Below are 13,004 nucleotides of genomic sequence, written 5' to 3' on the forward strand. Positions count from 1 at the left end.
CTCGCTGACGCTGAGGGTTTCACTGCGCCTGCGCCCGCTCAGCCGCGGCGCCTCGGGGTTTTCTAGCCGGAGCCAATCGGGCCGAGCTGGGGGCTGCTGGGCGGAGCTTCCTCCAGTCGGAGGGCGGGGCCGGAAGCAGGCGGGACGTCCTGGATTTAAAGGGGCGACGCCCTCTCCCACAACAACGTCCCCTGTGCGGATCGGGGGGCCAGTGAGCGTGTGCGGGGGTTTGGTGGCGGCGGGGGCGGAGGGCGCCGCGACAGCCCGAGGTGGGCAGAGCGTGGCGTGAACCCCTAATTCCGGAAAAGGGGGTTCTGGACAGGAGGGGGCCCGCGCCTCTCTGCGCCTGCGCGTCCCTCCCGGAGTCTCGCGAGACCTCCAGGCCCTCCTCACCCGCCCCATCCCGCCGAGGTGCCCTCTTCCCCGCCGCCTCTCCCTCGCGGCTCCTCCCCGGTTCGGGGAGGCGGAGAAGTGGGGGAGTCCGGCCGCCCGGTGCCGGAACCGGAGCAGCGTGCTTCCGGTTGCGCCGGGGAAGGTGTCGCGGGCGCACCCGTCCGCTGACTTCCGGTTCCGGTTCCGGTTCCGGCGCGGGCCGCGGTCGCCATGGAGGAGCCCGAGATGCAGCTCAAGGGGAAGAAAGGTGACGGCGGGTCCCCCCGCGGGCGGCCCGAGGCCAGGGGCGGGCACGGCGGCGCTGCCCTCGCAGCCCAGGCCTCCGGAAGGCGCCTCCGGCGTGGCCGGCCGGCCCTCGGGGAGGGTCGTGGTGCGGGGTCGCCGGCCCGAGACTCGCGGGGTCCCCGCGCCTGCCCGGCGGTCGCGGAGTCGCCCGTCGCGACGTGTCCAGGGCTGCCAGCTGCTTGCCGAGAATTTGCTGATTAGGACAATTGTCTCGATTTGCTTAGGATTAGCTCCTCTCCCTGACCGTGCCGGGAGGCGGAAGCTCTTATTATGCTTTTTTTTTTTTTTTCGCTTGTGTTCTTATTTTTTACCTTTTTTTAAGCACATTTTTAAAAATTCTTTTTTTTTTTTTTTTAAGATAAATAGATGACACGAAACGTTATATTAAAAAACATCAGAATCCATCATCCACGTGGGATCTAAGCCCCCTCTCGATATAGAGGTGGAGGGGACACCACCATCCCGGGGTCCACAGGCTGGAGGAACAGAGTATGGATCAGAGTGGACTTACTGATACTCTTTTATGAAACTATTGTGATTAGTAATGGGAGAAACTGTAGCGTTGATGGAGAAAGTGGCCACGGGAGCTGCCGAGGGCAGGGAGAGGGAAGAAGAGATACGATGCGGAGGCATTTTCAGGACTTGGTGTTGTCCCGGGTGGTGCTGCAGGGACAGATGCTGGACGTTGTGTGTCCTGCCGTGGCCCACGGAATGGACTGGGGGAGAGTGTAGACTACAATGTAGACCACTGTCCATGTGGTGCAGCGCTCCAAAATGTATTCACCAAATGCAGTGAACGTGCCACGATGATGAAAGAGGTTGTTGATGGGGGAGGAGTGGGGTGAGGGGGGTGGGGGCTTTCGGGGGACCTCATATTTTTTTAATGTAACATTTAAAAGAAAAATGAGAAAAAAAAATCAGAGGTTCCCATATACCCCACTCCCCCCCACCGCCGCTCCTCCCCCGTCAACATCCCTCTTCATCAGTAAGGCACATTTTTTTTTCCCCTTCTTTTGCATAGATCACAAAAAAACATGACCTTAAAAAGTCTGAGGTTCCCATATGCCTAAGGGATGAGTTTGTTAGAAGCCCCCTCTGTGTGCTGCAGGAGGCAGGAGGGCGAACCTGCCCGCGGCCTGCTCCTGCAGGGCCCTCTGGAGGGCGCATTTTGCCTCCGAGGTGTCCCAAACGAGGGAGCTGGGCTACATGGCGTGCACTAGCTGTCACGGCCGGGGGCCCCCTGGATGTTGCAGCCTGCGGCACTTGGGGGTCCCGTAGCCAGAGGCGTCTCCTGCGTTTCCCTAGGGCTGCCCCAAGCGCCGCTCGTCGGGGCCCGGGGTCTCCCAGTTCCGGGGGCCAAGTCTGGCGTTGAGGTGTGGGCAGGACCCCCCCCCCCGAGTCTGTGGGCGTTGAGGTGTGGGCAGGACCCCCCCCCCCCCCGAGTCTGTGGGTTCTGGCGGTGGCCTGTGGCCGATCCACGCCCCCCCCACCCCCCGGCTCGTGGCGTGAGTCACGCCCTGCCTGCCTCTCGCGGCCCTCTTCTCCGTCTTTCTGTGTCCAGTTACTCCTGAAAAGGACACCAGGGAGATCAGGTCGGGGCCCCAACCCCGCTTTGGCCTCATCTTAACTACTCCGTGTATTTTTTCAAGATTTATTCTATTTATTTACCCCCGTCCCCCCGTCTTTTGTGCTTGCCGTCTGCTCTCTGTATCTGTTTGCTATGTGCTCTCTGTCTGCTTATTTTCTCTTTTATTTTAAAAATTTATTTTTTTAAAGATTTATTTATTTTCCCTTGTGTTAGCCAAAGGGGTGGTGATGCAAAAATACCAGAAATGGGCTGGTTTTTATAAAGGGTATTTATTTGCGGTAGGAGCTCACAGATACCAGGTGGTAAAGCATAAGTTACTTCCCTCCCCAAAGTCTCTTTGGAGCAGGATGGCTGCTGATGTCTGCGTGGGTTAGGAGTCCTGGGTCCCTCCTTCCAGGGTCCGGCTTCTCTCTGGGCTCAGGGTCCCTCCTTCCAGGGTCTGGCTTCTCTCTGGGCTCAGGGTCCCCCCTGCCAGGGTCTGGCTTCTCCCTGGGCTCAGGGTCCCTCCTTCAGGGTCTGGCTTCTCTCTGGGCTCAGGGTCCCTCCTTCCAGGGTCTGGCTTCTCCCTGGGCTCAGGGTCCCTCCTTCCAGGGTCTGGCTTCTCTCTGGGCTCAGGGTCCCTCCTTCCAGGGTCTGGCTTCTCCCTGGGCTCAGGGTCCCTCCTTCCAGGGTCCGGCTTCTCCCTGGGCTCAGGGTCCCTCCTTCCAGGGTCCGGCTTCTCTCTGGGCTCAGGGTCCCTCCTTCCAGGGTCTGGCTTCTCCCTGGGCTCAGGGTCCCTCCTTCCAGGGGTCTGGCTTCTCCCTGGGCTCAGGGTCCCCCCTTCCAGGGTCCGGCTTCTCCCTGGGCTCAGGGTCCCTCCTTCCAGGGTCCGGCTTCTCCCTGGGCTCAGGGTCCCTCCTTCCAGGGTCTGGCTTCTCCCTGGGCTCAGGGTCCCTCCTTCCAGGGTCTGGCTTCTCCCTGGGCTCAGGGTCCCTCCCTTCCAGGGTCTGGCTTCTCTCTGGGCTCAGGGTCCCTCCTTCCAGGGTCCGGCTTCTCTCTGGGCTCAGGGTCCCTCCTTCCAGGGTCTGGCTTCTCTCTGGGCTCAGGGTCCCTCCTTCCAGGGTCTGGCTTCTCTCTGGGCTCAGGGTCCGTCCTTCCAGGGTCTGGCTTCTCTCTGGGCTCAGGGTCCCTCCCTTCCAGGGTCCGGCTTCTCTCTGGGCTCAGGGTCCCTCCTTCCAGGGTCTGGCTTCTCTCTGGGCTCAGGGTCCGTCCTTCCAGGGTCTGGCTTCTCTCTGGGCTCAGGGTCCCTCCCTTCCAGGGTCCGGCTTCTCTCTGGGCTCAGGGTCCCTCCTTCCAGGGTCCGGCTTCCTCTGGGCTCAGGGGTCCCTCCTTCCAGGGTCCGGCTTCTCTCTGGGCTCAGGTCCCTCCTTCCAGGGTCTGGCTTCTCTCTGGGCTCAGGGTCCCTCCCTTCCAGGGTCTGGCTTCTCTCTGGGCTCAGGGTCCCTCCTTCCAGGGTCCGGCTTCTCTCTGGGCTCAGGGTCCCTCCCTTCCAGGGTCTGGCTTCTCTCTGGCCTCAGGGTCCCTCCCTTTCAGGGTCCGGCTTCTCTCTGGGCTCAGGGTCCCCCCTTCCAGGGTCCGGCTTCTCTCTGGGCTCAGGCTCCCTCCTTCCAGGGTCCGGCTTCTCTCTGGGCTCAGGGTCCCTCCCTTCCAGGGTCCGGCTTCTCTCTGGGCTCAGGGTCCCTCCTGCCAGGGTCTGGCTTCTCCCTGGGCTCAGGGTCCCTCCTTCCAGGGTCTGGCTTCTCTCTGGGCTCAGGGTCCCTCCTTCCAGGGTCTGGCTTCTCTCTGGCCTCAGGGTCCCTCCCTTTCAGGGTCCGGCTTCTCTCTGGGCTCAGGGTCCCCCTTCCAGGGTCCGGCTTCTCTCTGGGCTCAGGCTCCCTCCTTCCAGGGTCCGGCTTCTCTCTGGGCTCAGGGTCCCTCCCTTCCAGGGTCCGGCTTCTCTCTGGGCTCAGGGTCCCTCCTGCCAGGGTCTGGCTTCTCCCTGGGCTCAGGGTCCCTCCTTCCAGGGTCTGGCTTCTCTCTGGGCTCAGGGTCCCTCCTTCCAGGGTCTGGCTTCTCTCTGGGCTCAGGGTCCCTCCTTCCAGGGTCTGGCTTCTCTCTGGGCTCAGGGTCCCTCCCTTCCAGGGTCTGGCTTCTCTCTGGGCTCAGGGTCCCCCCTTCCAGGGTCTGGCTTCTCTCTGGGCTCAGGGTCCCTCCTTCCAGGGTCCGGCTTCTCTCTGGGCTCAGGGTCCCTCCTTCCAGGGTCCGGCTTCTCTCTGGGCTCAGGGTCCCTCCTTCCAGGGTCCGGCTTCTCTCTGGGCTCAGGGTCCCTCCATCCAGGGTCTGGCTTCTCTCTGGGCTCAGGGTCCCTCCCTTCCAGGGTCTGGCTTCTCTCTCCTCTGGGAGCTGTCTTCCCGGGGCTCCGCTTAAGACTTCAGCATCAAACTCCAACATCACAGCATCTGTCCTTTGCCTTGTCTTTTATCTGAGTCCTCACCGCCCTACTGATGTGACCCAATCAAAGCCCTAGTCATAGCTCAGTCACAGCCAAGTACAGACCAGACACAAACATAATCCAGTATCTGTTTTTTGGAATTCATAACCACATCACACTGCTACACCCCACCTTCCCCTCCTCCCGCCCTGCTGTTTTCTCTGTGTTGTCTTCTCTTCCCATTCTCTCCTCTAGGATTCACACGAGCTTCGATCCTGGGGACCTCTGGTGGGGAGAGAGGTTCCCTGTCAGCTGTGCCACCTCAGCTACTGGTCTCTGCTGCACTTCACCTTGACTCTCCCCTTGTCTCTCTCTCGCTGTGTCATCATCTTGCTGCGTGACTCACTTGCGTGGGCACCGGCTCACCGCGCAGGCACGCTTTCTCTTTTCCACCAGGAGGCCCCAGGGATGGAACCCAGGTCCTCCCCTGTGGTAGGCAGAAGCCCCCTCACTTGAGCCACATCCGCGTCCCTCGTCTTCTCTTTAGGAGGCGCTGGGAACTGAGCCAAGACCTCTCACGTGGGAGAGAGGCATTCAGTCGCTTGAGCCGCCTCTGCTCCCTGTTTTGTCGTGTCTCTCACTGTCTTGCCTCTTTGTGTCTCCTTGTTGCGTCAGCTCACTGCACCTACCTGTTGTGTCATCTCCCTGCCTTGCTCGTCTTCTCCAGGAGGCGCTGGGAACTGATCCCGGGACCTCCCGTGTGGCAGGCGGGAGCTCAGCTGCCTGAGCCACCTCCGCTCCTCTAATCGCGTGTTCACAGGCCGCGCCCACAGGCCTGGGGGTCAGAGCCTGAACGTTTCTGTTCTGGGGGACACAGCTCGGCCCACGGCAGGTGCGGCCTTGGGGTGGAAGGGATCTGGGGACCCGGCACCCGCGGTGACCCCGGGACGGGCGGCTCGGCCGGGCTCTGAGCACGGCCTTAGGCGCCCCCTGGGGCCGCGGCTGCCCCCTGCTGGGGGGACCCCGGCTCCCCGGCCCCTCCCGCTGGGCCGCGGCGGAGGGACCAGGGGTCTGACGGCCTGTCCCCCCCCCCCCCCCCCCCCCGTCCCCCCGCCCCCGGAGCCAGTGACGGACAAGTTCACCGAGAGCATCTACGTCCTGGCCAACGAGCCATCGGTGGCGCTGTACCGGCTGCAGGAGCATGTGCGCCGCTCCCTGCCCGAGCTGGCGCAGCACAAGGCGAGTGCCCCCCGGGCCCCGCGCCTCTCGGGGCGTCCAGGCAGCCCGCGGCGCGGAGGGACCGCTGGGACGGGCACCGAGGCAGGGACCCGGGTGAGGCCGCGTGGGGGGAGCGGGGGGACGGGCGCAGGGCGCGCAGGAGGGGAGTCGCGGGGCCAGGCCGGGCTCTGCGGGGACGCGGCGTCCTCCCCCAGGGACGGCGAGGGGGCCTCCCCCGTGACCCCCCACATCCCCCCCAGGCTGACATGCAGCGGTGGGAGGAGCAGAGCCAGGGCGCCATCTACACGTGTGGAGTACGCCTGCAGGTGAGTGCGCGCCCCCGCGGCAGCCCCGGGCCCCCCGGCCGCCCGCGAGGTCCCCCTGAGTGGCGGCCGGGGGTCATTGGGCCCCCCCCAGCTGAGCCCCTTCCTCCCGTCGGGAGGAGCCGCATGGCGGGAGCCGGGACCCCGCGGGCAGCACTTCCCACCCTCGCCCCGGGAGCCCTGGGGGCCGACGGCGGCGCGCCCGGGGCTCCTGCGTTCCCGCTGCTCGGGGCAGGCGCGCGCGTGGCCTGGCCCGGGGGGCTCAGCAGCTCCCGGAGGCCGCGGGAACGTCCGGCCTCGGCCACTCCAGCCACTCCGGCCGCCCGGGATCCTGGCTCCAGGACACGGCCGCGCGTGGCAGCCCCGGTGCTCCGTTCATCCCGTCCGCAAAGGACCCCATGAGGGGGTCAAGACGCCCCCAGGGCCCGCCGTCGCCGCTGCCCGTCAGGACGTCCCCAGGACAGCCTCGCGGCCGCTGCAGTGGATCGCAGCAGGAAGACGCCTTGCTGGGGAGCGCGCAGCCGCACCCCCGGCCCCCAGGATGCGTGCCTTCCCCACGCAGAGCATGTCCCTTCCCGCACAGCGTCCCCGAGCGCAGGGTCTCAGGCCGGCGCGGGCCCCGTCCTCCTGCCCCCGCGGAAGCAGCGCGCGCGGCCTCCTCCCGGCGCGGGGCGGCTCGGGCGTGGGAGAAACGCGGCCAGAGCCAGGGGAGGACCTGGAGGAGCGCGGCCCGGCAGCCCCGCACCCGGGGCATGGCTGCCCGCCGTCCCGGGACGGGCTCTGGTCCCCCGGGCCCACGCAGCGGCGGCCCCCGCCTCCCCACGCGCCTGCGCAGCCGCCACGCTCTCCCCGAGCTCGCGGTGAAGCTCCACGCCCGCCGGGCATCGGGGTGGCCCCCGCCTCCCCCCCTCCAAATCCCCGGCAGGCTTGCCCTGTCACGCGGGGTGGGCCGCGCTGCCCCGGGGAGGGAGGCCGCGTCCTGCCTCCGAGCCCGCCCCTCCCCTCGTCCCGCCCCTTAGCCCCAGCTGCGCGTTCCCGAGGGCGCGGCTCTCGTGGCTGGTTTCGCACGCAGCACCGGGGGGCCCGGCCGTCGGGCGGCGGAACTTTCCATGGGCCCCTCCTGGGACCTGCGTCTCCAGCCCGGCCTTGCCCTGAACCGGCTCTCGGGCTCCGGGGTCCGCTAAGCTCTCCGGGGCCCCTTGCCCTCGCCCTCCGCAAGCTCAGAGTTCCCCAGGCCGCCCCCCCGGGGCTCCTGGGCGCAGGTGCTCCCCCGCTCTCAGCGCCCCCCCTGTCCCCCGCGCTGTGCCCCCGGCTGCGAGGAGAGGCCGCGCCGCCCTGCGCGCGTCAGCCTGGAAACCCTCGCCCGGGGAGCCCCGCGCGGGGCCCTCAGAGCCTCCCGCCGCCCGCAGCGGAGCCCGACTCCCCCAGGTTCCCCGCGGCTGCGGAACGAGGCCGCTGCCCTCCAGCGGCGGCCACACGCTCGCCGGATCCCAGGCCGCGGGAAGCGCCCCCGGCTGCAGCCAGCCGCCCCCTTCAGGGCAGCCCGGGTCTTTCTAGCAGGTTCTTCCAGGTCACCCCCGCCTCCGCGCCTGGCTCAGTCCCAGAGCCGCTTCCACTTGGTGGCGGTGGCGGCAGCAGCGCCCTGCGCTCATGGGCCGTGCCTTGGCTTTAACAGCGCGACAGTTTCTAGGCTGAGAAGAAGCCCCCGAAGGCGCAGGCAACGCGCTCCCCCCGCACGCCCCGCTGCCGGCTGCCGGGCCGCTCGGCCTCCGGGCCAGGGTGCGCGGTGGCAGGGACGGGCCAGGCCCCCGCCGCACCCAGGTGCAGCCCCGAGGCGCCAGCGAAGCCTCTCCAAGTCCCGAGCCTAAAACGGCGGGGGGGGAGGGTGGACCCCTCGCCCCCACGGGGAGCGGAGGGGCCGCGGGCCCGAGTCACGGACAGCCCGGTGCCCGGGAGAGGCAGGCGCAGCGGCTGCCGCGGGGCCGGCGTCACTGTTTCCCTTTAGGGGAAGGAGCGCTGCGCCTGGGCTGCGGGGAGACGGCCCCGGGGGCGGCCGCTGGGAGGACCTCGGCTCGCGTCGAGAGGCCCCAGAGCGAGTGGGGGGCCCGCCGGCCGCGTCCACCACGGGTGCGCTTTAGCACCAGCTGTGGGTCGTTGGGGTGGTGGGTGGCGCCCGGCCCGTGCGAGCGGGAGGCGCTGCCGTCAGGGCGCCATGTGGCGCGTCCCTGCCGTCGGGCGCCTGCTGGGGAGGGCCCGGGGTGCCGGGCGGGCTCGGGGCGGGGGCCCCGGCTTGTGCGGTGCGGCCGGGCCGGGTCTGGGCAGGGCCTCCGCCCCGCGGCTGCTCGCGGGAACAGCCCCTCCTGCTCAGCGGGGTCTCCACGGCAATTCCAGACTCCCCGCGCAGACACCAGACAAGCAGCCCCGTTCCGGGAACCCCGCGGGCCGGCGCCCGGCGTGACGCTCTGCCACAGTTGCCGAATCCTCTGTCGGCACGTCCGTCTGTCTGTCCGGCCTCTGAAGACTCGAGGTGGGCTGCAGTGTGCTCCTTGAACACTGCGCCCACACACGTTTCCTGCGAATGAGAGCGTCCCAGGGAAGCAGGTGGGCTCCCGCCTACCATACGGGAGGCCCAGGTTCGAGGCCCAGGGCCTCCTGGTGAGGGCGAGCTGGCCCACGCGGAGCGCTGGCCTGTGCAGGAGTGCCAGCCCGTGCGGAGAGCCAGTGCAGCAAGATGACGCAACAAGGAGAGACACAGAGGAGAGACAATAAGAGACGTGGCAGACCAGGGAGCCGAGGTGGCGCAAGAGAGCGATCGCCTCTCTCCACTCCAGGAGGTCCCAGGAACCTTCCAGTAAACAAACCGGCGTCCCAGCGGCCGAAAGCCCCTGCACGGCGTCGGCTCCAGCCACGGGAACTCGGCTCAGCCTGGAGGCCGGGAGGAGCGGCGATTGCGGGGTCACGCCGCCGTGCTCCCCCGAGACCGGCGCCCCGGCTTCCCCGGCCCGGGGCCTGCGAGTTTAGGGTTTCAAGGCTGAGAACTGTCCTTGTCAAGCCGCGTCCGGCCGGGCTGTCCCCCGCGGGGCGGCTGCGGTGGTCCTGGCGCAGGCTGATGGCGCCGGGCCCCTTCTCGTCTGGCATCCGCGGCTTCCTGTTAGCGCGCGTCCCTCTTCACCCCTTCACAGAGGGCGCCGGCGGGGGGTGAGGACGCGCCCGGCCCGGCCACGGTGGCCCCTGCAGGGGGGCAGCGCCCGCAGCCCGCTTCCCCAGGGCCCCTCAGCCTCACGCGGCCTGCTCGGCCGGGACCCGCGTGGGTGGCCTCGCGTGGCCGGAAGGGCTGCCGCTTTAGGGGGCCGTGGGCAGGCCGTGGCGGGGGCGCGTCAGGCCGGGGCGCTGGCGCACGGCGTGGCCCCGGCCGTCCCCGGGTAGGGACGCGAGCGGCTCCCAGCTTAGAGCAGGGCCTCGGAGCTGCGCCGGGCGGTTCGCGGGGTGTCCCGGGCCCCTGTCACGCACGTGCCGACGGGAAGGGCGCCCCCCGGCCGGGGCCCAGCATGAGGCCCCGCGCGGGGCGGCGGCTGCTTCCGTCTCTGACGCACATCGGGGGCTGCACCAGCCACCCCAGAGGAGAGCGGTACCCGCGGCCTTCCTCGCAGGCTTGGGTCACCTCCCGAGGGGACGGCGAGAGCCGCGGCGGGACGGGAGGTGCATTTCTCCACCGCCCTGTCGTGCGTCGTCGAGACGTAGCGGAGCGAGCGGGCGCCGCTCGGTTGAGTGCCTGCCTCGCACGCACGGGGTCCCGGGTTCGATCCCGGAACCTCCTAAGAACAGATGTCCCGGGAGAGTCTGCGGCGTGGGTTGTGCCCGGTCTGGGGGCGGGGGCGGTGCGGGGCGGGGCGCGCAGGGCGCTGACGGGCCGCCCCCCCCCCCCCCCCCCGCCACAGTGCCGTCAAGAACCTCGTGGACAGCAGCGTGTACTTCCGCAGCGTGGAGGGGCTGCTGCGCCAGGCCATCCACCTCCGCTGCCGCATGGACGCCACGGCCCAGGGCCACAGGTAGCCGGCCACGCCCGCCCGCGGAGGGCCGCTTCCTGTCCCCGCGGAGCCGAGACCCCACCTCTGCGCTCCCGACACGCAGCGAGCGGGGAGCCCCCCGGCTGGACCGGGGCAGCGGCCAGCGCCAAGGGCCTGGGGCAGGGGCCCGCAGGGCGCCCGGGGGCCCCGTGCCAGGCCCGGCGAGCTGCAGACGAGGGGCTCCCGGGCTCCGGGCCACGGGGAGGGGTGCCCCGGGCCCCGTGGTTTCCCTCGTGACTCAATAAAGGCGCATGCGCACCCTCGCCGCGTGCCGGTGTCCGTGAGAGGCGCCGGGGCTTGGGGGTCCTGCCGGCTCGTGCCCTGCCCCCGCCAGGCGTTCCAGCGGAAACATCAGCCTGCGTCGCCGCTTCTGACGGCCAGGGCGCAAAAATGCCCCCAAACGCCAGAATCCCCCAGGGGGCGAAGACGGGCGCGCGGAGAGCTGCCCTGTCTCCGGGGCGCGGGGACACTGCTCCTGGGCAGCGATGGCGGCCAGGCGGCTGGTCCTGCGTCCACGGGGACGCGCCCCCGGGCCAGCGCCCCCGCGCCGCCGCGAGCGGGACCCGTTCTTGCACCCCGGGGCGGCGGCCTGGCCGGGCGCGGGGGCCAGTCCGCCAGGGGCGCCCCGCCGTGTCCTCGCTGCGCAGGGTCTCGCCCCCCCCTTCTCCCTGCCTCCCCACGCCCCCCCCCCTCCTCCCTGCCCCCCCCCCCCGGCCGCTCCTCCACGCCCACCCCGATCCCAGAGCCCCCTGGCACCCCCGGGCCTCGCTCTTCCTGCCTCCAGGCCAGGTGGGGGGGGCGTGGGACCCGGCGCAGCGGCCCCGCTCCCACGAGGCCCGCGAGAGCCGCTCCCGGGTGCTGCTGGGAGCGCGGGAAAGGCGCCCGCGGCGGGGGAGGGTGCGGGCCTGCCCGGGCGCCTGGATCCAGCTGCGCCTGACGCCGCCCCGCCCCGCGCCTGGCGTGCGCGAGCCCCCGCGCAGCCGTTTCCCGGGGGCTCGCTCCCAGGTGGTTTCTGGGGCTGCCGTGGAGCCCCCCGGGCCCCGTGGGAAGCCACATCTGGGAGACCACGGGTCCACGCTTCGGGCACCCCAAGGCCGGGCGGGACCCACGGGCGCTCCCCGCCCTGCGCCATCACCATGAGCCGAGGGGCGAGGCCTGGGGCGGTTGGGGGGGAAGGGGGTGTCGTGGGGGGTGCCGGCGGGGTCTGCGGGCCAGGGAGGGGTCTCCCCTGGGAGGTGGGATCCGTGCCCCCCAGGGCCACCCGCCCTCCAAAGGTGGGCCTCCGGGCTGCCTCCGTTGTATCTGGCCGGCGACCACCTTGTCTGCCCGTCCGTCCACCTGCCCGCAGGCACCGCCCGCGCCGACCCCGGGGGACCCCCAGACGGGCCCAGCCCGGGGCGATGGGGCGCGGCTGCTGCTCCCCGGCCGAGGGGCCTCCGAGCCGTGCCCCCCGCACCCCACGCGCGTCCGGCTGCCCCCCCGCCCCGCGCCCCCGTTTGCCGAGCGCGCCCCGAGGGGCCCCCCTCCCCCGACCCACCTGCGCCCCGGGGCGCCCCGAGCTCGGCCCTGCCCGCGGCTCTTCCGCGACGTGGAACTTTCCAGGTCCTAGAAACACCCGCTGGGAAGGCCCCTTGGGGCCAGCCAGGCAAGGGCGCCCCCAGGAGCCCCCGCAGAGCCCCCAGCCCCACGTCAGGACCAAGCAGGAGGGGGCGCAGGGGCCCCAGCGAGAGGCCACCCGGGGGCGTCATGGGGCCCCCAGAGCCCCGAGACCCCCGCCCCACCCGGGAGGAGGCGCCGCCGCGGCCCCCGCTTTTCAGACGAGCCCACCGAGGTCGCGGCCGAGCCCCAGGGCACTGACCCCCGGGGTCCTTCCCCGGCCGCCTTCGGGGGGCGGGGGGCCCGGGGACCGGCTCTGGCTGACCCCCTCCCCGCTCCCCCTCGCGCTCCAGCAACTGGGGCTGCCCCGTCCCCGAGACCGGACGCCTCCGTGGGGGGCTCCGCACAGGGCCAGTAGCCTGGGGGGTGGGGGGCCCAGGCAACAAGGGGGGGCGCCCGAGCGTGGGCGGGGCGGGTGGGAATGGGAAGAGAGGGGCGTGGGAGCCGGGTGGTCGGGACGGGGAGGGGGCCTGGGCGGTGGGGGGTGCACGGGGAGGGCAGGAATAGGGGTGCAGGGAGTGGGAACGGGGCAGCTGTGCGGTAGAGAGGTGCAGGGGGCGGGAACGGGGGTGCGGGGGTCTGGGCTGTGGAGGGGGTACGGGGGGTGGGAACGGTGTGCAGGGGGGCGGGAACCTGGGTACTGGGCGGTGGAGGGGGGTGCGGGGTGCGGGAATGGGGGTGCAGGGGTGCTGGGAGCTGGGGGCAGGGCTGTGGAGGGGGTGCGGGGGTGGGAACAGGGGTGCAGGGGGGCGGGAGCCTGGGCGGTGGAGGGGGGTGTGGGGGGCGGGAACGGGGGTGCAGGGGTTCTGGGAGCCTGGGGGCTGGGCGGTGGACGGGGTGCGGGGGGCGGGAACGGGGGTGCGGGGGGGGGGGGGCGGGAGCGTGGGGGCTGGGCGGTGGAGGGGGTGCACAGAGGGGTGGGAACAGGACAGCAGGGCCGTGGAGAGGGTCACAGAGAGCCTGGAACTGGGGTGCACGGGGGTGTGGGAACGGGGGTGCAGGGGGCTGGGAAGGGGGGTGGCCGA

The 13,004-nt window shown here is 70.3% G+C and overlaps 1 protein-coding gene across 1 annotated transcript; it reads left to right on the top strand.

Annotated features, from left to right (window-relative positions):
- The first annotated feature begins 178 nt into the window (after positions 1 to 178).
- Positions 179 to 10,449, top strand: BORCS8 (BLOC-1 related complex subunit 8). Its single transcript, XM_058292740.2, is given in 5 exon segments — positions 179 to 640; positions 5,842 to 5,954; positions 6,194 to 6,241; positions 6,243 to 6,259; positions 10,195 to 10,449. Coding segments are annotated over 5 exon segments (330 nt in total). The 5' UTR covers positions 179 to 603; the 3' UTR covers positions 10,310 to 10,449.
- The last annotated feature ends 2,555 nt before the right edge of the window (positions 10,450 to 13,004 follow it).

Source organism: Dasypus novemcinctus, unplaced genomic scaffold (assembly GCF_030445035.2).
Source record: "Dasypus novemcinctus isolate mDasNov1 unplaced genomic scaffold, mDasNov1.1.hap2 scaffold_259, whole genome shotgun sequence".
In the NCBI taxonomy this organism is placed as follows: Eukaryota; Metazoa; Chordata; class Mammalia; order Cingulata; family Dasypodidae; genus Dasypus; species Dasypus novemcinctus.